This window comes from Balaenoptera borealis (assembly GCF_965194805.1).
Source record: "Balaenoptera borealis genome assembly, chromosome: 5".
In the NCBI taxonomy this organism is placed as follows: domain Eukaryota; kingdom Metazoa; phylum Chordata; class Mammalia; order Artiodactyla; family Balaenopteridae; genus Balaenoptera; species Balaenoptera borealis.
The window spans coordinates 81,561,045-81,584,781 of NC_138862.1; the positions used below are offsets into that span (position 1 = coordinate 81,561,045).

Sequence of the window (23,737 nt, forward strand, 5' to 3'; positions counted from 1 at the left end):
TACCTTGACAGTCATCCTTATAAGTAGGATTTGGGATGTTGAGATACTTGAGAACAGAAATTGCTTGGCTGTCCTGCTGAACTCCACTAGGAAGTTTTCTTGCTATAAGGCCTCTTTGCCCAAAGCTCCAATTACACCACCCCCCCATCACTGCACCTCAGAGGTGGACCAAGTTGGATATAATGCACTTCAGAACTGTTTGGGAAGCCCTGTTAATTTTTCATTAAGTGGATAATGGTGCTACATGTTTTAATGTCCATTCTGCAAGTCTGCTGGGAGCAGGGGATTGGATGGCAGCAGGCTGAAATGATCCGATTCCCCTTTACTCCATGAGCTGCTATAAGTAAACATCTCCCAGCCCCTCTCCAATCTTATTAGAATTGAACTTTTGCTCTGCTGGCCCATTAGCAACTCACCAGTGTGTTTCTAATGTTTCAGGAATGACCATTCTAATTATTCCTTATTGACTGCTACAGAAACCATAGCACTTAATGGCAACATGCTAATGGTCTATGGGTATTGGTCGATAATTCATATGTGGAGAAACAGTAGAGAGCCTGCTTCCTCTGGGACGCTAGCCGAGCCCTCTGCAGTCTTATTAAAGTGCTAGGATTTTTCCACCTCTAGGTCTCACCTCTTAGCATTTGACTGAATCATCACCTTTGCTGAATGTTTGGTCTTGAGGGAATTAAGTGCTTTTCCTTCCAGGTCAGAGAAATGGGTCACTGACCAAAGCAGTCAGGTTCTAGAACTGGCTCTCCTGGGATTGGGAGAAAACCACTAAGCCCAGGGAATGAGTTTCCATTGCTTTCCTGTCTCTTCAGGTCGCTCGGCGTTGGGGCATTCAGAAGAACCGGCCAGCCATGAACTACGACAAGCTCAGCCGATCTCTGCGCTATTACTATGAAAAGGGCATCATGCAGAAGGTGAGCGATTACTAGAGACGCTTAGACCACTCTGACCACTCTCAAAGAAAATGTCAAGGGTTTCTGAAATAAAACTGTATGTGATGACTGGGAGGAAATGCCAGCCTCGTAAGTAATTCTGTGATAGGAAAAACATCTTGGAAAAACTTGAGTTAAATGAGTTAATAAAGAGCACCTTTAATGCTGTTGGGTACGTGAAAGCCAAAGGTTGTGTGTGGAAGACACTGTAGGAAAATTAGCCTCCTCTGCTTTAAACTGTCTCTACTTACAAAAATGTCCAGACATTTAGGCCAACTATTATATCCATAAAGGAGCAAGTGAGGGAATCGACTGGAAGGTCTCCCCTCCCATGAGAGCTTAGGCGAAGTCTTTAGTTGAAACACCGAGACCTCCAAATATGTTGGTTTAATACTCCCAAAAGTGTTAGGGCAGTAAAAAAAAATCTTATTTCTCTTTTAGAACCTTAGAAACTGGAACTCAAGTTAAAAACCCAAGGTTTGCAAAATGGCAGAATCACCTGGTAGCAGGTAGCAGAAAAGAGGATGAAGTGTAATTTTGAGGAAGCCAATACAAAATCCTTATTGTGATAGGTGGTGAAGAACCACAATCTTAAAATCCTGTGGATAGGCAGAAGATGAGAATGGCAAATCTTTGATTGGTTTTTCTTAGCCACCAGATTTTATACTGTACTGTTGCCCAGATTCTAGCATTTACACATTTAAGCAGCCTACATGGTAGATGCCAAGATGCACTCAGAAGTATATGGTCATTGCTGCTGAGAACTTGTCTACGCTGAAGCCAGGTTTATCTTTCTCAGAGGCAGGTGGTAATATGACCCCATATTCCTCTCATCTCCTTAAAAAATATTAAAACAGCTTTTCATGGAAGGTCTTCTGGATAAGATCCAGACTTTTTAATGCTTCATACAGGCTCAAGGCACCATTAAACCCTCATTTCCTCACTTGTATTTGGCTGCTTTCACTAGCCTAGCCATCTTTATCTTAATATATTTGTTTACCGAACAATACGTATCATTCATGTAAGTTATCAAGCATACTATAAAATGAAAAAAATACCTATTAAACTACCGTCCCACTTAAGAACACTCCTAACGCCTTCATTGCCTGGCCAGCCCCTACTTGTTTTCTCAGTAAATCACCTCTTTACTCCAAGAATCTGAAGTTCTCAGGCTGAGTTACATGGTCCCTCTTCTGCTTCTGAGAGCACCTGGGCTCATCTCCATCACTTCCCCTACTGTCTGTATTGTAAGTTACTCCCTGGCTTGTCAGTATCTGCCGCAGGAGTATCAGCTCCTTTAGGGCAGGAATGAGGGTTTGACTTCAGTGCTTGGCACAGAGTGAATACTCTAGGATGGGTGGTCACCCCACCTGACCTCCCCCCCCCCTTTTTTTTTTTTAAACTTTATTTATTTATTTATTTATTTTTGGCTGTGTTGGGTCTTCGTTTCTGTGCAAGGGCTTTCTCTAGTTGCGGCGAGCGGGGGCCACTCTTCATCGCGGTGTGCGGGCCTCTCACTGTCGCGGCCTCTCTTGTTGCGGAGCACAGGCTCCAGACGCACAGGCTCAGTAGTTGTGGCTCACGGGCCTAGTTGCTCCGTGGCATGTGGGATCTTCCCAGACCAGGGCTCGAACCCGTGTCCCCTGCATTGGCAGGCAGATTCTCAACCACTGCGCCACCAGGGAAGCCCGACCTCCCCCCTTTTATTTTTAAAGGGTTAAAGTCAGTGGGGCTTTAATATGTGCACAGAGTAGTGTAGCCGTCACCACAATCAATTTTAGAACATTATATCACCTTAAAAAGAAACCCTGAACCCATTAGCAATCACTGCCTTTTTCCCCTCAAACTTCACACACACTCTCTCCCCTTTTAGTTTTAACATTATCAGGTAGAATCCTAAACTCAGGAAGGAGGGCCATTACTCCTTTGCTGTTCCCAACTCCAGATCCAATCTGAGGGAATGTAATCAAGACAGTCAAATTGAACTAATGGCAACGAGTTGTCCCTACGAACTTGTTCCTAGGTTTTCTAAGGAAGTAGAAGAGAATTTTCTGAGAATAAAACAGGCAAAAAGTACAGGAAGGCACAGGAATGAGACTTGGGGGGCTCAGATCCAGCACTCCCATTTATTTATGCTTTAAGGAAAGTCAACCTTCCAAAGCCTGTTTCCAATAAAAATGTAGATAATAGTCCCTAATCTAATCTCAAAGGGTAATATATGTGAAAACATTCTAGAAATAGTAATGTGCTATCCAGTGTAAGAGATCATTGTTATATTTATTACATGACCCATGAGTAAATGAGAACTAAATAAAAGAGTGGTAGCATGCCCATCTAGGGAGGGACTTAGAAAAGCAGTAGTCCCATACCCTTGGTTTTTGAAAGGGAAAATTGAGGCTCATAGAGGTTGAGACTTGTTAGCGACTGAGCCAAGGCTGGGAGCCATCCGCTCCTGGCTTCTGAGCTGATATCATTGCCATTATGTCCTCCTACTTCCTTCTTCCACATACGTGAGCTGACTCTTGGGCCGGGGAACCAGAGATTTAACGTAAAACTGGCTTTCAAACAAAACAACCCAAATAGGGATGATTGATTTTATACATCTGCCACCCTTAATCAAGACCATTTGGTTCTCGTAATATTATAATGCATAAAATTCATATAAAGGTAGTTATCAGTTCCTTCAGTGTAGCAGAGCCATGGAATGAGTAATTTAAAACTGCAGGTAAGCCAAAACACAGTTCTGTTTGGTTTTGGAACAAACTTAAAATTCCCACACAGCTCTCTGAATTCCTAGCCCTTCAGAGCAAAGCTGTCCTGGGAAGACTGTAAACTTTGGAGGGAATTGAACACATGGTCCGACTCCTGCATCTTTCAGTCCGTATATCTTCCCGTAATATCAGGCACCAACGTCAGCATAACCGTTGTTTCTAGGCTGTGAGTATAACACAGTGAGGATTTTCTTTTAAAAGAACCTAATATGAGTTTGAAATTCAGATATTCTTTTCAACTGCTAAGCTGTGGTGTCAACACTTGGCAGGTAACAGGTTCCCACAGTTTATCAAAATAAATCTGAATGATTTGGATAATCAGCTACCAGTGAGCCTCTTGGTCCCTGGCTCCCTGAGAGCTTGGTGACTTACAAATATCTCGTTATTCTTCCCTTGGTGCCCTGGCCCCGGCCCACGCCCTGTTCCAGCTGGGCCTCATAAGGTGTGTTTTCTCTCTCAGGTGGCCGGGGAACGATACGTCTACAAGTTTGTCTGCGACCCCGATGCCCTTTTCTCCATGGCCTTCCCCGACAACCAACGTCCGTTCCTGAAAGCGGAGTCTGAGTGCCACCTCAGCGAGGAGGACACCCTGCCACTGACCCACTTTGAAGACAACCCTGCTTACCTCCTGGATGTGGACCGCTGCAGCAGCCTCCCCTATGCCGAAGGCTTTGCTTACTAAGTTTCCGAGCAGCTGAGCGGCCAAACCCTAGAGCTAGCAGTTCCCATTCAGGCAAACGAGGGCAGTGGTTTTGTTTGTGTTTCTGGCTGTTCCCAAAGCTTGCCCTTTGAGTATTATCTGGAGAACCCAAGCTGTCTCTGGATCGGCACCCTTAAAGACAGATACCTTGGCGGGGGAGTGGGAACAGGGAGGGGCAGAAAACCACCAAAAGGCTGGTGCCTCAGCTCTGAACCTGACAAGGTTTCTGGGAAAGCAATTGAAACGGAGTCTCCTTCCCATGGACAATATATGCAAAGCAATACCTTGTTCAGGTTAGTACCCACAAACCAGGACAGAGTGTGTGACAATCTGCATTGATCATGGACTACTAAATGCCTTTACATAGAAGGGCTCTGATTTGCACAATTTATTGAAAAAGATGTCACAAACCCATAGAACAGGAGGTAGGCAAAGTTGGGGAGGCTCAAACCATGAAGAGTTACAAATATATCTTAAAACTCAGAGAGCTCTTCCAGCTTAATCTGAAATGTTTCCTCTTGGTCTGGAAAGAAGGGGGAAAAGGATGAACAGCTGTTACCCACTCCATGGTTCTCAAATAATAAAACCATTGCTACCCTTGGGAACCTTGTGGCCATGTGGTCACCAAGTAGAGCAAGTCCCCTTTCTCTTCCCAGTCACAACATGGCTGTGTGTGTGGATGGCTTTAATTTTAGGAGAAGGGTGATTAATACTTTTGACAGTATTTTGTTTTGCTTTGATTCGGGGGATTGTTTTGTTTTGGTGGTTGTTTTGGAAAAACAGTTTATAAACTGATTTTTGTAGTTTTGGTATTTAAAGCAAAAAAAAACAAACCTTTTGGTAACTGTGCACTGCACCCTTTAAACGGGGCAGTGCCAACTTATGAAGACACTGCAGCTTGAAAGGGGCTTTGCTGGGGGCGTCCCCTTAGCCGAGTACAAGCCCTCTTTTATTGCCTGCTTTGTGCTTTCTGCACCAGACAGCCTGATGGAACATTTGCACCTGAGTTGTACATTTCTGAGGTGTGCAGGACAGCCTGGGTACACCGTTTAGGTTCTATGTGTATAGTCCCCCCCGTTCCCTCACATGCCCTCTCTGGAAAGCATATGTACATAATACATGTCATGTCCATTTGAAACCTGGTCACCTGGTGGAAACCCTAGGTAGGGATTCTTCCCTGGGCATGACTGATGACAATTTCCATTTCAGTTTGTTTTGTTTTCCTTTTTCTTTAATTTTTGGACTTTAAACCCTGCATATGATTCAATAGGGTTTGAGACATATGTGCGACACTGACAGGTAAAGCAGTACTAGCATCTTAGTTTCCTGCCACTTTAAAAAAAGGTTTTCTCTGATTGCTGTATTATATTGGGAAAGTTTTAAATAACCCAGCTAAAGCTATATGAAAGTTAAGCTCAAAGTAGTGGAAAAAGAATTAGAAAGTGGTAGCACCTTGCTGCCTACTGATAGGATTCTGTGCTTCCCCTGACACCTAGCACACAAAGAATGACTATGCTACTCTTCATATGCGGAGGACAGTGCTTTGAGTTGTTTTTCTATTGATGGAATGCTCTGTAGTCTCAAACAGTCCCCCTGGTGACCAGGAGCACATTTGTGAAGAGGGTCACAGAGATAAGGGGTGCATTTTATAGCTATGGAAATACAAGATTTTCCTATCTTGGAAGCTAATTAGCCCACAAAGTTATTGAACCTGTAGCTTGGGCCTTAATTAGCATTGTATTCTAATCAAAGGACTTTCCAAACCGGTATTTATAGCTTTCTAACCTACACATAGTCTATACATAGATGCATATTTTACCCCCAGCTGGCTAGAGGTTAATTTGTTGTAAATGCTGTATAGGATTTGTTTTTTCCTTTCTTTACTTATCCGGGTTTGGGTTTTGTTGGGTTGTTTTTTTTTTTTTTTTTGATGGATTTATGCTGTCTTAGCAAGTACGAAAAGAATCCTCTGTAGCCTGAGCTCCCCTCCCCTGCTGTAGCCACGTGGCCTGTGCTGTCACGGGACACAGGATGGCAGCATCACCGTTGCATTCCCATCGGACTCATGCACCTCCCTGATGGTTTTGTTTCTTTGTTCTTGTTTTTGCTTCTTTCCAGAGTGTGGAAAGTCTACAGTGCAGAAAGGCTTTAACCTGCCAGTTGATTTGAAATACTTTCCCCTGTGCAGGGCCGTTTGCATCCTGCCAAGCTGCGTTATATTCTGTACTGTGTACAATAAAGAAGTTTGCTTTCAGTTTACCAAGTGCTTGAAACCCGCCTCTTTCTTGCCCTCAGTGGTCTAATCTTGAAGCAAGCAGAAGCCACCTGGCATCTTTCTCTCCTCCTCTCAGCTGTTTAGCCTTACGACTGTGGAAGTTGATGGTTTGTGTACAACTGCTCTCTTGCCTCATTTCTTAAGCTCTGGCTAAACATTTGACCCAAGAGAGTAGGCAAGTAGAAAGCAGAGAGGGTTTCCTAGCCAGTGGTGAGCTGACACCACCCCCTCTCCTTGAACCCATCTACTTGCCAACTTTTAGTCAACTTTTTTTAAAGCATAGCTCACGCTTGGGCCCTGGATTGCATGAAAAGATCACTAACTAGGCTAGGACTCTGAGTTCCAGGACGCATCCAGCTCAGCTCCTTAGATGGATTCTTGGAAAACCAGACAGAAGTTAAGAAGACCGCCCATTCCCTAGTTTTCCCCCCAAAAGGTTTGACCTTAAGGAGTAGAAATTTTACTAATAGTTGTTCCCTCAAAAACAACAACTTAGGAAGGTTTTGGCTGTTTGTTCTTTACAGCCATAGAGCAGTAAAAACCTTTCTTCGGAGTTTGAACCATGTTACCGAACCAGGTTCATTCTAATGCTCAGCAAGCCAAAATGCTGAGACACCGAGGTTTGCAGCAAAAAAAGAGCTTAAAGGGAAAGCAGCGAGATAGACGAAAAAACAAGTTTGAAAACTACCTCCTATAAGGCAAGGGGCGGGGGTATTTATAGGTTTAGGAATAAAGCGTCAGGGCCGACTGAGGCGTGGGGAGCACGGCGAAAGGTGATTGGAAAAAGGTGCGGGAATCGAGGTTCTGCACTAGGCTATAGGCCTCTGCACATCCTGAGGGTGGAGTTTTCAGCCCTCTGTGTCGAAAGGTCACCCAGCGGACACCGCGCATGCCCAGTTGGAGGGTCCGTGCTCCTGTCCGGTCTTAACCAGCCCAGCTCCAACTAGGTACACACAGCTGACTGCAAGTTCCCGAGAATATCTCAGGCAAACATTGTTTAGGCCACGTGCTCCTTGGAGGACATGGTAAGTCTTAAAACCACGTTGATTAGTGAATGCAGGTGAAATGAATTTAACTCATGATTTCGGGAATATATATATCACTTGGGAAAAGTTTGCAGGGCTCTCTGCAGTATTAGGCCTTTTAGTGTTCTCATTTCACCCTTTTTCTGCACCTTAGTTTGGGCTTTTCAAGACTCCTGTTACAGTAGAGAAATAAGTAGATCCTTTTTTCAAGCCTATAACAGAAGGCTTTCTGTGAATTTATCTGCTATCTTTCTTTCACTGTTTTACAAGCCCTAAGTGTAGAAACATCTGAGCCTGAATCGGTGCACAGCCGCTTGAATCGAAGCTTGTGAGGAATGAATGTCTGCCACATAAACCCATTGGCTTCGACAGATTAAGAGATGCTTGGGGAGAAGGCGAGGGAGCCAGGACAAAGCAAGCTCTGCCACTCAGCTTCACCATGATAAGACTTTGACAATCAGCTCCCTATTATTCAGGGGCTCATTATCCCCCTGGGCCCATATCCAGATCGTTAACCTAATGCAGGAGGTCACCAAACACTGGGCCTCCCTTCTCCTGTTGGGCACTAGGATAAGAAAGCCCAGAAAATGTGAAGTTTACTCTTCATCGAGGTCCCCTTTCTCGAGCCAAGTCAAGGAAACAATGCTTTTTCAGTTGTTAGATGACAAAGAAGTAGTGTGAGGGCAAAAGAATGCGGTTTTGAGAGCCAGAGTATGTTCAGAATCTAAATTGTAGTGCAGCTGGGACAAATGTAAACGAATGTGGGAGAAAAACACTCACGTACCCAGACAGTTGGAAACCTTGGAGAGACAGTCCGTTGCCCGGTGGTACAGGTGGCTGGAGCTCAGTGTGTGGCTTCTAAAACACAAGCAAAAGGAGAAGAAGCTGGAAAATCATCAGTTTTATCACATATACAATGTAAGCATTGATCTTATTCAGCACAAGTGTATTGTACTTAGTGGGATGGGGGTGAAAGAGGCACACAGACAAGCCACTGTGTCCTTCTGATCCCAGCAAAGACACCAGTGTCCCATTCGGAAGGGGCCGCTTGAATGACCAGCCTTTACTTAGCTCCTCCAATTTAAGAGCTGGCTCTACACCCAGGCCTTGTTGACCTTGGCAGTGGACCTCAGATAGCTAACGTTTGGATAGCACTTTACAGTTTACACAGTACATTTTCATCTGCATTATCTTTTTGGCAGACTTTCTTAAATGGTAACACTTTGCTGAAATTGAATCTGAAAATATTCACGGCTGTTAGCCTACAAAATTACTTTCTTGGAATGTTCTCAGTGGCTACTGTGGAAAGAGGACTGGACACTGGGAGGTGGAACATTGGGGCTCTGGCCCCAGTTCAGGGATTGATTGGATTTGACTAGATGATCTCAGAGGGCCATCCTGGCCTAACCTCCTACATCAGTGAGGACACTGATGAATTGTTACTTACCAAATCTCTTAGGAGGTAAAGGAGAAAGGAGTTCCTTGGAAATTCTAAGGGGGTGTGTGTGTGTGTGCATGTGTGTGTGTGTGAGTGTGTAGGCAGATTTAACAGTTAACATCATTCTCACCTTTGAGCAAGCTCTGAAGATTGCTCTGTCCCACCATTAAAGGCATATGTTTGTTCATTCCCTAAGCATCCACAGAGCACCTACTAGATGCCAGACACTGCTAGATACTGAAAATAAAGGTTTAGGCTGGCATTTTCAAATAAATCCCTGTTCTTGACCTTGTAAATGTTTAAATGCTCTACTCTCCAGCTCCTACTTCAACACTACTGGCATTGTCTTATTCTGACCACATTGACCAGAGGCCAAGGAGGCTGGGACATTTATCCACCAATTCCTGCCCCTACTGGTTGAGGGTCAACCCCAGGGAGGCTAACACTCCAATGTACTTCCTTCCAGGAAGAAAAGAAGAGCAGGTATCAGTGTGCTGGGCACTGCTGGAAGATACAGTAACTCAGGGGGCCAAGGAGACCTGGAGCAGACATCATGGTGTTCGCTATGCCCACCTTTAACACTAGCAGGGCTCTCCTGCATGACCTGGCTTCTTTGTCTCCATACTTAAGGTGGGTGAGTCTTTGCTTCCATCATTCCATTAACAAACATATATCAAACATCTATTGTTTGTGAGGCACCATGATAGACGTTTCCGCAGGGGGTGGGGAGAGGGACCTCACAGTGAAACCCATCCTCCCCTTAGACAGCTCACAGGCTAGTGGGGGAAACATTTGTCTGCATGAAACTAGAATACAAGTTATAGCATACTGAGTATTACTCATCCAATAAATGGTGCCCGTTCTATGCCAGGTACTGCTCTAGGATTAGTGGAGGGGAAAAAATAGATATAAATCTTTGCTGAGGATCTTACATCTGGGGAAGGGAGCAAAAAAACAAATGAAACAAATAAATGAAAGTAATAAAAGTATTCATTAGATGATGTTAAGTACCATGGAGAAAAATTAAGCAGGGAAGGGATATGATGAGTGATGGGGATGGGGGTTGCAATTTTAAATAGGAAGGTCAGGGAAGACCTCACAGTTGAGCAAAGACTTGACAATAAATACAGAAGTAGCCAGATGGTTATCTGAAGGGAAAGCATGTAGCCAGAGGGAAGAGCAAGCCGTGAGACTTTGAACATGCTTGGACTATTTATGGAATAGCAAGGCCTGTGACAATGGGTCAGAGGGAGTGAGACAGGGCACAGTAAGAGAGAAAGTCAGAAAAGTAACTGGGGACGTATCATCTAGGGCCCTGTAGGTTTTTTAAGGACTCTGGCATTTACTCTGTCAATGTTTAGCTGTTAGAGGTCTTGAGCAGAGAAGTGACATAATCTGATTTATATTTTAAAGGATCACTGGCTGATGAGTTGATAATCGATTGCAGGGGAGTAAGGAAGGAAACAAGACCAAGGAGTAGGCTATTGCAGTAATCCAGGTGGGGCGAGATGGTGGTCTGGACCAGGGCACGAGGAGGTCATGTTCTGGATGTATTTTTAGGTAGAGCCAATAGGTTTTGGATTGTAGAGTGAGAGGAAGAAAGGAGTCAGTTACGACTCCAAGGTTTTTGGCCTGAGTACAGGGAAGCGTGAGGTTGCCATTTACTAAGATGGAAAAGCCTGAGGAAGACAAATGGAGGGTGGGAGTAGGGGAAGAAGAGGCACTGTGTTTTAGACAAAATAACTTTGAGATGCCTATTAGAAATCCAAATGGGAATGTCGACTTGGATATACAAGTCTGGAGTTTAGGGGAGAGATCCAGGCTGGAGAGAGAAATTAGGAGTCATCAGTATGTAAGAGAGTATTTAAAGCTGAGACTGGATGAGATCACTAAGGGAATAGGTCTAGGGAGAATAAAGAAAGCCCTGAGACGCTCCAAGATTAAGAGGTTGGGGAGATGAAGAACAGAGGAGACTGCAAAAGAGTGTCTGGTGAAGTAGGGATAACCAGGAGGATATTTCCAGGAGACAGATCAACAGGTGCTTCTGATGTGTCAAGTAGGGTGAGGATGGGGACTGAGTTGGCAACAATGGAGGTCACGGGTAACTCACACAAGCCATTTCCATGGATTGAGAGAAATAATAGACAGAACTGGTTGATACTACTGGAATCCAAAGGAGGTTTGCGTTTACTTGGGGACAGGGATCAGAGAAATCTCCATGGATTCCAAAATCCTGGGTTTGAGTTCAGCCCAGTCTCTCTCACTAAGCCCTTCCATTCTCAGATTCTCAAAATCTGAGAGAGGCTTAGGAATCCCGGCCAGGTATCCTGCCCAAAAGGTATAGGGTGAGCCACTTGAGGATAAAGGAGAAGAGGTGAGGATGCTGTTACCAACACCTTTCCCATCCCTATGAGATTCTATTCTTGTTTTGTGCTCTTAAATTTCTTTTTTTGAAATGTTAAGTGTTTTTTAAATAACTTTTTTTCATATTACACAATTAGCATATGTTCTTTGTAGAAAAACAGAAAAAGACATAGCCCAAATTTAAAACTACTCTGAAAACTCAACATGGAGATCAGAGTTAACACTTTACTTCGTTTCAGATGTCTTTTCTCTGTACTGTTATTCAAATGGAAAATGTGGTTATACTATATATTGTACGTAGTTTTGAAGTTTATTTTTTAACAATATATTTTGAACATCTTTCCATATCATGAAATATTCTCCTACAATACCTGCCTGCATGCTATCCCAAAGTACGTATGTAATATGACATATTTAAGCAGTCCCCTTTACTGGAGATTAAGGCACCACAAATATATATCCAAAACCAAGCCAAGTGATCTTCATCCCCCAAAATCAAATAAACAAAAAATAACAATTTGGGCTTTTCCAAGTGTTCCCAACTAGCAGCCAACTCCTATTAATTTTACCTTCTAAATATTTCTCAGACCCATCTCCGTCATCACTGCCATAACCAATTTGCCATCATCTCTCACCTGGACTGTTGCAATCACCACCTAACAGTCTTACCACATCCACTCTTATCCCACTCCCACCCCTTCTCCATATTGTAGTCAGAGGGATTCTTTTTTAAGCCCAAGTCATTCCCCTTCTTGAGACTTTAATGATACCCACAGGAACACCTAAAATTTAAAAAGACTAACAACACCAAATGTTGGCAAGGATGCAATGCTTGTGGGACTATAAAACGATACAACCACTGTGGAAAACTGTTTGGCAATTTCTCTTGTTTCTACAAATAAGTAATATTTTGAGTTGGTAAAATGCTTTTCTGAACACACATTTCCGGTATCTGGTACAGTGAACCAAATGTCCATTTTTGTGTAACTCATGAAGTACTGGTTTCATTTATGCCATCTCTCTCGCCAAAGTATTAAAACCATTTGACATTGTTCTTCTAAGTCTTCACAACAACCCTGTGAGGTAGGTGGTATTGACCCCATTCTACAGGTGGGGAGGTCTAGGCACAGAAAGTTTTAGTGGCTCCTCGAAAGCCACGTGGCATGACACAGTGTGGCAGTACTCCAGTGTTTGGCAATTTCTTATCAAAGTAAATACATATACTCTATGATCCAGCAATTTCTATTTTAAGTATTTATGCATGAGAGAGATAAACATGTGTTCACAAAAAGACCTCTGCAAGAACATTTATATAAGCTTTATTCACACTAGGCACTAAAACAACCCAAATGTCCATCAACAGGAGATCAGATAAACAAGATGTGGTATCCATAGAACAGAATACTACTCAGCAATAAAAAAAAGAATGAACTATGGTGATAGAGATCAGAAAGTGGTAGCAAGGGTTGGGTAGGCATTTTATTTTACATTAATTATTCCTCCAAAAAATACATATAGTCATTTCTTGGGATAAAACCAAAATCCTTAACTTAGCCTTACAAGGCAAGTCCTTGCCTATCTCTTCAGCTTCACCCTGCACAATTCTCTCCCTTATTTGTTCGAGTGCCCCTGGCCTTCTTCTGGTATCTCAACTGTACGTTGCTCCCTCTTGCTCCAGCCCTGAGACAAACTGTTCCCTGGACCTGAAATGTTACACTGCCTCCAAGTCCATCCCTAACCTCCAACCAGCTCAACCTCCACACATACTTTAATCCCAATTCCAAGGTCTCCGCAGGTGAAGACAATCTACTAATCCAGGAAATAAGTGAATAATTTTTTTAATCAATTTATTATTTTTTATTTTTGGTTGCATTGGTTCTTCCTTGCTGCGTGCAGGCTTTCTCTAGTTGTGGCAAGCCTGCATTACTCTTCCTTGCAGTGCACGGGCTTCAGTAGTTGTGGCACGTGGGCTCAGTAGTTGTGACCTGTGGGCTCTAGAACGCAGGCTCAGTAGTTGTGGTGCACGGGCTTAGTTGCTCCGCGGCAGGTGGGATCTTCCTGGACCAGGGCTCGAACCCGTGTCCCCTGCATTGGCAGGCAGATTCTTAACCACTGTGCCACCAGGGAAGTCCTAAGTGAATAATTTTAATTGCCTGACCTTCCTAGATATGTTCTCTTCTACCATTGTATACTTTTTCAGCACTCGCTATCTTTTTTTTCATAGCACGTCTCACAATTCTGAATTATTCACTTATTTGAAAGGTTAGTTGATTGTCTTCCCCAATAGACTATAAATTCCATGAAGGCAGGACCATATCTATTTTGCTACTGCTTTCTCTCCAATACAGAGTAGATGATTGTAAAATATCTATTGAACAACTAAATACAGTAATATGCATCTTTATTCATATATGACTTTCAGGATAAATTCCTAGAAGATAGATTGTTTGGGCAAAGGGTAGGCATATTTTAAGGTTATTTATATGAATTGCAAAAGGCCCACCAAAAAGATTGTATTAATTTGTACCTGTATCAGTAGGGGACTACCTGGTTCTTACAGCCTCTGTCTACACTGGGCATTATTTACATTTACACATCTATTTACCATTCCCGTCTCTTCTTTCTTTATTCAAATGTTATTTATTGAGCACCTATTACATACCGTGTACCAAGGTGGATGAATTAAATCAGTAGTTTTCACATTTTTTGCTTACATACCCTCTAAAAGAATTTTGAAAAGCAAGGCACCCTTTAGCACTATTTTAAGTTGACATTTAATATTTTCCATCACATTGTTAAAAGTTGAAAAGTATATAATTTCCAATATATTGCAAATTATGACATTTTAAACTATAATTAGTCCAATTTAACAATGGATTCTATATACACCAGCAATGTAATTACCACCATCACTAAATTATCACCATTAACTATCACCAAAATACACACTCTCTTCCTTAACCGAATTTTGTCATTCCTTTTTATTCTTGAATCCATATTTCCATGTGTGCCCACCCCCCAAATTTTATCCCAATATATTTGTATGCTTGGAAGTCTTTATCCTGCTTTTATATCTTACTTATCATACTTGTACACAACAAATTATTTTAAATAATTTCCTTTGATGATAAGGCTTTACAAGTTAAATATTATTCTGTATTGAGTGATTATTGTAACTATTAGTTCATAATTGATCAAGACAACATAAATATGTAGCCAAATCTGATGTATAATTATGAAACAGAAAAAGTAAAAATTTATCAGAAATAAATCTCTCGATGATCTCATCGGGGTGGGAGTGTTATTGTTTTTTCCATTTGTTCATTGCAAGAATGAGATAGGGTTTAGCATCAATTCTATTCCTGATTTTCAATTTCAAGTAAGTGCTAAGAAATATCATGTGACAGAGTGCTAGCTGTCCACCAAAGTCATTTTCCTTCTTCTCTCTTGGTAATAAGGTTGCAGCCAGATATCTGGCTGGACTACATTCCCCAGCATCCCTGTAGCTGGCTGTGCCGGTTGTCAATTTATTGCCTCTCAGCTCAAATCCGTCCTTTTTGTTTGCTCTGTGAAATGGATCTGGGCCCTTTAAACACCTTTCCTTTGCTAGTTGGCACTGAAGCTTTGTCAGTAGAAGGCACTGGTGTGACATTAAAGGAGAAGAGGGTTTACTTCCTAGATCCGGTGTGCAGACTGCTGATGTGACCACAGCTTCTCCAGTGTCCAGCTACTGCAGTGCACAGCAATCAGCTTCCAGCAGTTTTCTCTGGTGCCACTTATCTTGGGTGATTTTGTAGCAGAGTGCCTCTGCCCCCTGCCATGCTCATAGCTTCTCCAGTTCCTGTGAGGGCTCCTGCAATGCACAGTAGCCAGCAGCACCCAGCAATGAGCAGCTCCCCTGGCATCATACCCTCCCAGGCAGTTTTGTAGCAAAGTGCCTTGAGCAGCTTTCTCTGGCATCCAAAAGGGTGGATTTCCATCAAGTTCCACCAGCCAGACATTCCTCTGCCTTTCAATGAGCCATAGCCATGACCTCTACTGCAGTTTTACGTTGTCCAAACCCTGCACATTCCAAAAAAAGCTTGACCTTTGCCTGGCTCCTGGGAATTAACCTCTAAGTCCTTGGAATATTCTGCTTGAGAAGGGTAACTTCCTTTAACTAGGACTTTGGGCCATGCAGGCAGTCTATGCTAACAATGTGATTTATGTGGAGAGTGAGGGGAGGCTTTGGACCTCACAGTATCAACTGACCTCTGGAAGGGCTGGAGACTGAGTAAGTAAGGTCACACATGTGGGCAGTAAGCCTTGGACAGCAAGGCTCAGGTGAGGTTCCCTCATTGGCAGTACTTTATAAATGTTTTCACACATCGTTGCTGGGAGAATTAAATGCTGTCCATATGACTCCACTGGGAGAGGACAAGTGGAAGCCTGTATCTGGTCTCCCCTGGACTCTGCCCTAGTGCCTTTTTCCTTGCTGATTTTAATCTATATACTTTCACTCTCATAAACCATAACCCTGAGTACAACAGCTTTTCTGAGTTCTTTGAGTCATTCTTACAAATCATTGAACCTGAGTGTGATTTTGAGGGCCCTCAAATACACTTGTCCAACAAGGGTGACTCAGCCCTGAGGGTGGAGGAGAAGGAGGGACCCTTCCTTGGGCACCCTATCTCAGCTCTGTGAGTAGTATCTGTTCTTTATCTGCTATTTCTTTACTTCTGAACTGCCAATCTCTTGTTATTCCAATCTCCTGTTACAGTTAATAAATTCTTCCTATTCAAATTACTTCGTGGTTTCTCTCTTGACTGGACCCAGATAGTTACAGTGGTCATGTCACTTAGTTCTCACTGAGGGACAATAACGTGTGCTATTTATGGGCTAGGGCTATTAAGAAAGCATGTGTACTTCCTCCATGCTCTCCTCTAGTTGAAGAAGCCAGGGTCTCTGATTCACCACATGCAGAACACCTGCCAATTAAGAAATAACATTGGCGATGTTTGAACCATGTTTGAGTCCATTTGTAACAGCAGTTTAACCTACCCCAACCAATATACCTTGTTCACTTAAACAAGTACTTAGGAATGGAAGGAGTTGGAAGGAGCTGTGTGTATGTGTTTTTTAACAGAAATGCCATTCCATTCTTGGAAGTCTTTCCAAGTTATATGCCAAAATTCACATACTGATCTTTCATCAGAAATTATTTTAAATGATCTATCAACTCACAGCTCCTTAGGTCTGTTGAAAACAATTTAACTTACAAAAGTAAAAGTTACCAGTTACTAGAATCTAATCATTTTCTCAATTTCTGATGAGTATACCAAAAAAGTTTTACCAAGACTTAGCTACCAAATGCCTCTACATCAGTGGTTTTCAAAGTGTGGATTTCAGACAAGCTGCATTAGCATCACCTGGCAACTTGTTAGAAATGCAAAGTTTCAGGCCCCACCCCAGGCCTGCTGAATCAGAAACTCTGGGGGTGGGACCAGTGGTCTGTGTTTTACCAGCAAGCCCTCCAGGTGTTTCTGATGCATGCTCAAGTTTGAGAATCACTGCTGCCCATTATGTCTGTAATTCTTTCACCTGGACTTGTACTTAATCTGATAGTTTCCAAAAGTTTAAATATTGAAATATGGATTTCAACATATCTTTGCCATTTGTTTTAGGTATCTGTTAGTGCACAACACTATTACCACAAACACAGTGGCTTAAAACAGCACACATTTGTTTTCTCCCAATTTCTGCGGGTCAGGAGTCCAGGCATGACTTAACTGGGTCCTCTACTTCAGGGTCTCCCACGGCTGCAATCAAGGTGTCAGCTGGGACAGCAGTCTCATCTGAGGCACAACGGGGACAGGATCCACTTCTAAATTCACGTGGTTGTTGGCAGCATTTAGTTCTTTGCTGTCTGCCAGCTAGGGGCCACCCTCAGCTCCTTGCCACACGGGTCTTCCCAGCATGGCCACTTGCTTCTTCAACACAAGGGAAAGAGTCTCTCCTAACAAAACTGGTGCTACAACCTCATCTAACATAATCACATTAACACAATCACTCAGTCCCATCATCTTTGCTGTATTCTCTTGGTCAGAAGCAATCCCAAGGTCCCACACCCACTCAAGGGAGGGGCGGGGGAGAGGATGACACACAGGCAGGAATCCTAGGAAACAGGGATCATGGGTGCCACTTCATACTCTGCCATATTACTCAATATTTTTTGTTTAAATGCTTTTGTTTTATCGCATGCTTTACCTCTATTTTATCAAAACTTCAGAGGTTCCATTTAGATCATTCAGTACTAAACATTCTGAAAAAATGTTTACTAGAACACCTCTGGCAAAGCTGGGCCTCATGTTCAAACCTATCAGCCAAACCCGACTATGTACTACTTTTTGTCAGAAAGAGTCTGATGTCATTTTTCAAATCAAATAAGTGTGTTAGGAAAAATTTTAAGAAACAGTATAAAAGCTTGGAATAATATATTTTGTAGCACATAATGTAAGAAAGATTACTAAAAGCAGTCAGGTCAAGATCAAACTGATGCAGAGCAAATATAATTAATCATATTGGAGTTATCAAAACAAGATGATAATGGTAGTATTCATTATCTTCTAATTATCCAGTGTGATATGTGGCTAAAGTTATCAATTATTAACGGGATGACTATTACCGAAGGCAAGTAATGTGTACTTCACACTTCAGTAAACGTGTGTTCATGTGAATATTGAACTCTAGTGGAAAGCTTTTGGGGATAATGCAATAAAATAATGCATTAAAAAGCCAAAATAGCTCCATTTATTTCATTAGACATTATGATTAAATTTCGCATGTATTTAATTAAAAAGAAAGGTATATATGTTACAAAACTAACTGGTCTGGCAGCTAGCATATAATTTTATTTTTTGTTAATAGGAGCTGGAAAATCTTATTATAAGCTGAAATAAGATGAGTATTGACTATAATCGTAATGCACATGTCACAATATGATTTGACAAAATAGGTTTTAACTATTTAATTGAATGATGGACACCAAATTTGCAAGCACGTGAGATTTTTAAATAGAATACATTTTTGTGTGCTTATATGAAAGATACTTTATTTCCTTTGCAAATTTGTTTTTTTATTTCAAGTCTATGAAAAGCTGTAAGGATAATATAATGAACACATGTGAATATTTAAATTCATCTATCCTCCTACCTATGTATGTACTTTTCAACAAAAAGTGAAAAGTGCAAGCTCTTGAGCGAAAGGACATTCTCTGAGCCTATTGTCTAGTAGAAAGTCTCACAAGCTGAATTTGATGATTTCTCATGATTGCATTCAGGTTAAACATTTTTGGCAGGACTGCTACTTAATGTGTTATTGTGTGCTTCCTATCACATCACCTCAAGAGGCACATGATGTCAATTTGCCCTGATGTAACTGATGCTGAGTTCGGTCACTTGGTTAACTCAGAGATGCCAAAAAGTACTCTTTCCCTACTCATAATTAATAAGCAGCCCATTCCTCAACTAAATTTTGCCTAATTGTTTGATCATCCTCTGAAAATCTTGCCTGAATAAATAAATATACCCATTGGCCATTGTCCAATGTTGATTTTCTGGTATGCCTTGAAAGATGAGTAGATCCAGAAAACTTTGAGATACATTTTTAAAAATTAACGTCCTTAATCTGCATTTCTTCAGTTGTTAGAGAGGCTACTCCTTCCAGTTAGTGAGTGTTGAGAATAGGAATGAGTGTTGACGATAGCTGAAAAGAATTCCCTCTTTCTTAGGTCAGGTGCCCCAGAAGTAGAGCCTGAGATTGGGATTCTGCACAAGTGATTTATTGGGAAGTATTCTCAGGAGAGGAGGAGTAAAGGCAGTAGGAAAGGGCAAGGGAGAAAGCTAAGCAAGAATGCTCTAGAACACAGTCTCACTTTGAGAAAAGAGAATTGGCCTTTTTTTATGCCACGCCCACCAGTCAGTCATTCGCAGCATCTGGGGTGGCCAGGGGGCATAGCCTCCGTGGTGGGAGGGCTCCTATTTGGTCGAGAATGATTCTCTGAAGAAGGAGGCAGCCAAAATCAGTTACCAGCCAACACTCACAGCAACATTCAAATTCAAAATGTTTTTAAACATTGAGCTAACTAAACAAAAGTTATCTGAAAACAAATTTCCTCTAATTTATGAAACTTAGAATAGATAAATAGGTCAATGGAACAGATTAGAGGGATATGCTCATATCAGAACTTTATATATGATAGAAAAACATTATTTCAAGTTAGCGGATTTTTTTTCATTTAGAGGGTCTTCTGTTAGCAAGTGAAAACTCCAGCTGTATATGTATAAATTGGCTCAGATCACTCACAAGTCCAGGGGTAAGACACAGTTGGATCCAGAGGCTCAGATAATTTCATCAGTACCTAGTCTCCATCACACAGACTCTGCTTTTCATTGGGTTAGTTTCATTCTTGGGCTACACATGGTGGTAGTCCCTGGAAGCCCAGGCTTACACTTTTACAGCTTCAAGTCCAACAGTAAAGACTATCTCTTCTGAAATAATACCAATAAAAGTCTTAATGCTGAGTCATCTTGACTCTGATCGTCTTAGCTTGGGTCATGCCCCAACCCTGAACCAATAACTATGGCCAGGGAAATGATACCAAGGTTGATTTATATACCCAACCCTGGAGCAGGAGCTAGTGTCAGTTCCAAACAAATCGTATGGACTGAAAGGTGGTTCCCCGAGGAAAATCGAGGGCCTGTTATTAAAAGAAGAGTCAAGGGACTCTGGGCAGGAGGCAAAAACAACAGATGTTTCCTATAAGCTGATTATTCAGTAAAGATGCTTAGACATCTGATAAGCCATCTGAAAAGACTAAGGTTGGGGAGTGAAGGGAGGCACCTACTTACTCTTTACATCAAAATAAATTCCAGATGATTTAAAAAAATTTTTATGTAAAAAACAAAACCACAAAACTACTGGAAGAAAGCATGACTAAATAATTTTAAAAGCTGAGAGTAAAGATAGCCTATTTAAGCATGACCCAAAACACAGAAACCGTAGTGGATAATATTGATAAAATTTGACCACATAAAACCTTAAAAGCTTTTGTACCTCAAAAATATCATACTGAATGAGATAAGAAAGGTCCACAATGAAGATATAATAGTTATGAAAATCTATATACCAAGTAATATAACAACCATTACATACCATAAATTATAAAAGATACAAGAAGAAATAGATACAAACACATTAGTAGGAAAATTTACCTCTCTCAGTGATGACAGGTCAAGTGGATAAACAATGGTAGATAAGATCTTATATATATATAATTATTAGTAAGGAATCTGGTAGATAAAATTTCAACTCTGTACCCTGAAAAAAAAGAATACTTTCTCCAGCCCCCCCAAGGGCCCATGAAACATTTACAAAACTCAACTAAGTGTTAGGCTGTAAGAAAGCATTCTCAGATCAATGTACAATAAAACCAGTAACAATAAGAAAATCAGAAAATAAAAAGACCCTTCCACCTTCAGAAAATAAAAAGAATATTAAAATTCTGTCTTAAACATTTCTTAGGCTTAAGGGAGAATAACAACTAAATGTGTAATCTATCTAGAAACAATAATAATGAAAACAACATATCAGAACCTAGAGTTAAAGCAATGTGCAGAGGAGATTCCATATCTTTATTTGTACTGATAGAGAAGATAGAAGAGAAATTAATTTAAGCATATGACTCCAAAATTATAAAAAGAACAACAAAATAAAGAATAGAAAAGTAGAAAGAAAAAGAATAAACCAATGTGTTAGGAAACTGAAAATAGTAGAAATAAGAATAAATCAAGATGAAATGAATAAAAGAAAAAAAAATAGCTTAAAATTTAACCGATCTTATTAAGAAAAAAAAGTGTATGGCACACAGAATGACCTCCCAAAGATGTCCACACTCTAATCCCTAAAACCTGTGAATATGTTACCTTCCATGGCAAAAGGAACTCTGCAGATGTGATTGGGGTGAAGGACATGAGGATGGGGAGAGTTTCCTGCGTTATCCAGGTGGATTCAACCTAACCCATGAGTCCTTAAAATCAGAGAACCTTCCCTGGTTGAGGCCAGAGAGAGAGGTAACAATGGGTGATGGGTCAGAGAGACATGTGAGACTTTGTCCTGCCATTACTGGCTTGAAGATGGAAAGAGGAGACCATAAGCCAAGGAATGCAGGTGGCCACTAGAAACTGGAAAAGGCAAAGAATCTGCTTCTCTCCTAGAGCCTCCAGAAAGGAACACAGTCCTGTGGACATCCTGATTTTTAGCCTGGTGACGCCCAAGTTGGACTTCTGACCTACTGAAATGTAAGATAATAAGCCACTATGTTTGTGGTAATTTGTTACAGCAGAAAAACAACAACAACAACAAAACTGATACAATGAGAAAGTGAAACTTCACAAAATAAGAAATGACAAGGGAGAAATCAACCAAGCATTAGAGAAAATTTAAAAATCATGAAACCAATTTGTTAATTCTATGCAGATAACTTTGGAAACCTGAATGAAATGAATACATTTCTAGGAGAATACAATTCTTTAAAATCAACCCCAGAACAGATATAAGATAAAAATAGACCAATTTTCAGAAAAGGAGGTGAGAAATTTATCAGAGAGCTACTCCCTCAAAAAGCAGCACACTCAGAGAATTTCACAGGGAATTTTTACCAGCCGTTCGAGTTGATAATGCCAATGTTATTTAAACTGTTCCACAGCTTAGGAAAAAAAAAAGAAACCTTGTAAATGTTTTTCATAATAAGAATATAATATCGATACACATAAATAACAAACTGAATACACAAAAGATATAAATAAATCTAATTTATAAATATGGGTGCAAAAATCATAAATAAAATATTAACAAATAGACCCAACAGCAGTTTTAAAAAATAATAATAAAGCCTGGGACTTCCCTGGTGGCACAGTGGTTAAGAATCCACCTGCCAATGCAGGGGACACGGGTTCGAGCCCTGGTCCAGGAAGATCCCACATGCCGCCACAGAGCAGCTAAGCCCATGCACCGCAACTACTGAGCCTGTGCTCTAGAGCCTGTGTGCCACAACTGCTGAGCCTACATACTGCAACTACTGAAGCCCATGTGCCTAGAGCCTGTGCTCCACAACAAGAGAAGCCACCACGATGAGAAGCCCACGCATCGCAACGAAGAGTAGCCCCCGCTCGCCACAGCTAGAGAAAGCCCACGTGCAGCAACGAAGACCCAACGCAGCCAAAAATTAATTAATTAATTAATTAATTTTAAAAATAATAATAAAGCCTATGTGAGTTTTACTCTGTGAACGCATGGATGGTTCAGTACTAGCAAATCTATCAGTATAATTTAATAGACCTAAGAGGAAAAATAATATGATAGACACTGAAAAGGTATTTGACAAAAGTAAAAGAGCATGCATTTAAATCACTAATAAATGTAGAAGGAATGAAGGAATTAGAAAATCATCATTTGGCAACCATTATGGTAATATAATTAATTCAAGCTAAGAATCATCAGTGGGTGCTAAAATTAGTATGTGAAAAGTTTGAGGGCTAACAGGATATTTGCAAAGTCTCAGGGTATCTCCCCAAAGATACTTACTAATTACAATGGAAAAAGTAGTAACTTTATACTGGAAAAACCTGTTAACACCACCAAGTGATGAACATTAATATCACTGATAATAGGACAAATGAACATCCTGTGCCTCTTGGTATGATGCACTGAAAAAACACAGCATCATTTTTGTGGTATTCCTCCCAAAGAAGTATAACCTTATTCAAATCATAAGGAAACGTCAGACAAACTTAAATTGAGGGATTTTCTACAAAAACAACCAGAACAAAAACAAACAAACAAACAAAAACCCCTGGCCACTACAGTTTTTAAACTGTCAGTGTCATGAAACACAAAGAAAAAACTGAGGAACTGTTTGATTTAAACAAACAAACAAAAAAAAAAAACAAAAAAACTTCTAAAGAAGCATGACAGATGAATGCAAAGCATGATCCAGAATTTTCCTTTGCTATAAAGGACATTATTGGGACAGTGGGTAAATCTGAATAAGGTCTGCAGATTAAATAATATGTTAATATTAATTTTCTTATTTTGATAATTGTACTTATGTTTATAGAAAATTAAGTATTTAGGGGTAAAGGAGCATCCTATGTGCAATAGTTCAAGAAAATATATATAAGAA

General features: G+C 41.0%; 1 protein-coding gene across 1 annotated transcript in view; it reads left to right on the forward strand.

Moving 5' to 3' along the window:
- The window catches only part of ETV5 (ETS variant transcription factor 5), a 56,184-nt gene extending 49,510 nt beyond the window's left edge, over positions 1–6,674 (forward strand). The window contains exons 12-13 of the mRNA XM_082392980.1: positions 825–926; positions 4,176–6,674. Of these exons, the coding sequence (XP_082249106.1) occupies positions 825–926; positions 4,176–4,397 (324 nt within the window). The 3' untranslated portion in view covers positions 4,398–6,674. The remainder of the gene's footprint in view (positions 1–824; positions 927–4,175) is intronic.
- Positions 6,675–23,737: the final 17,063 nt, after the last annotated feature.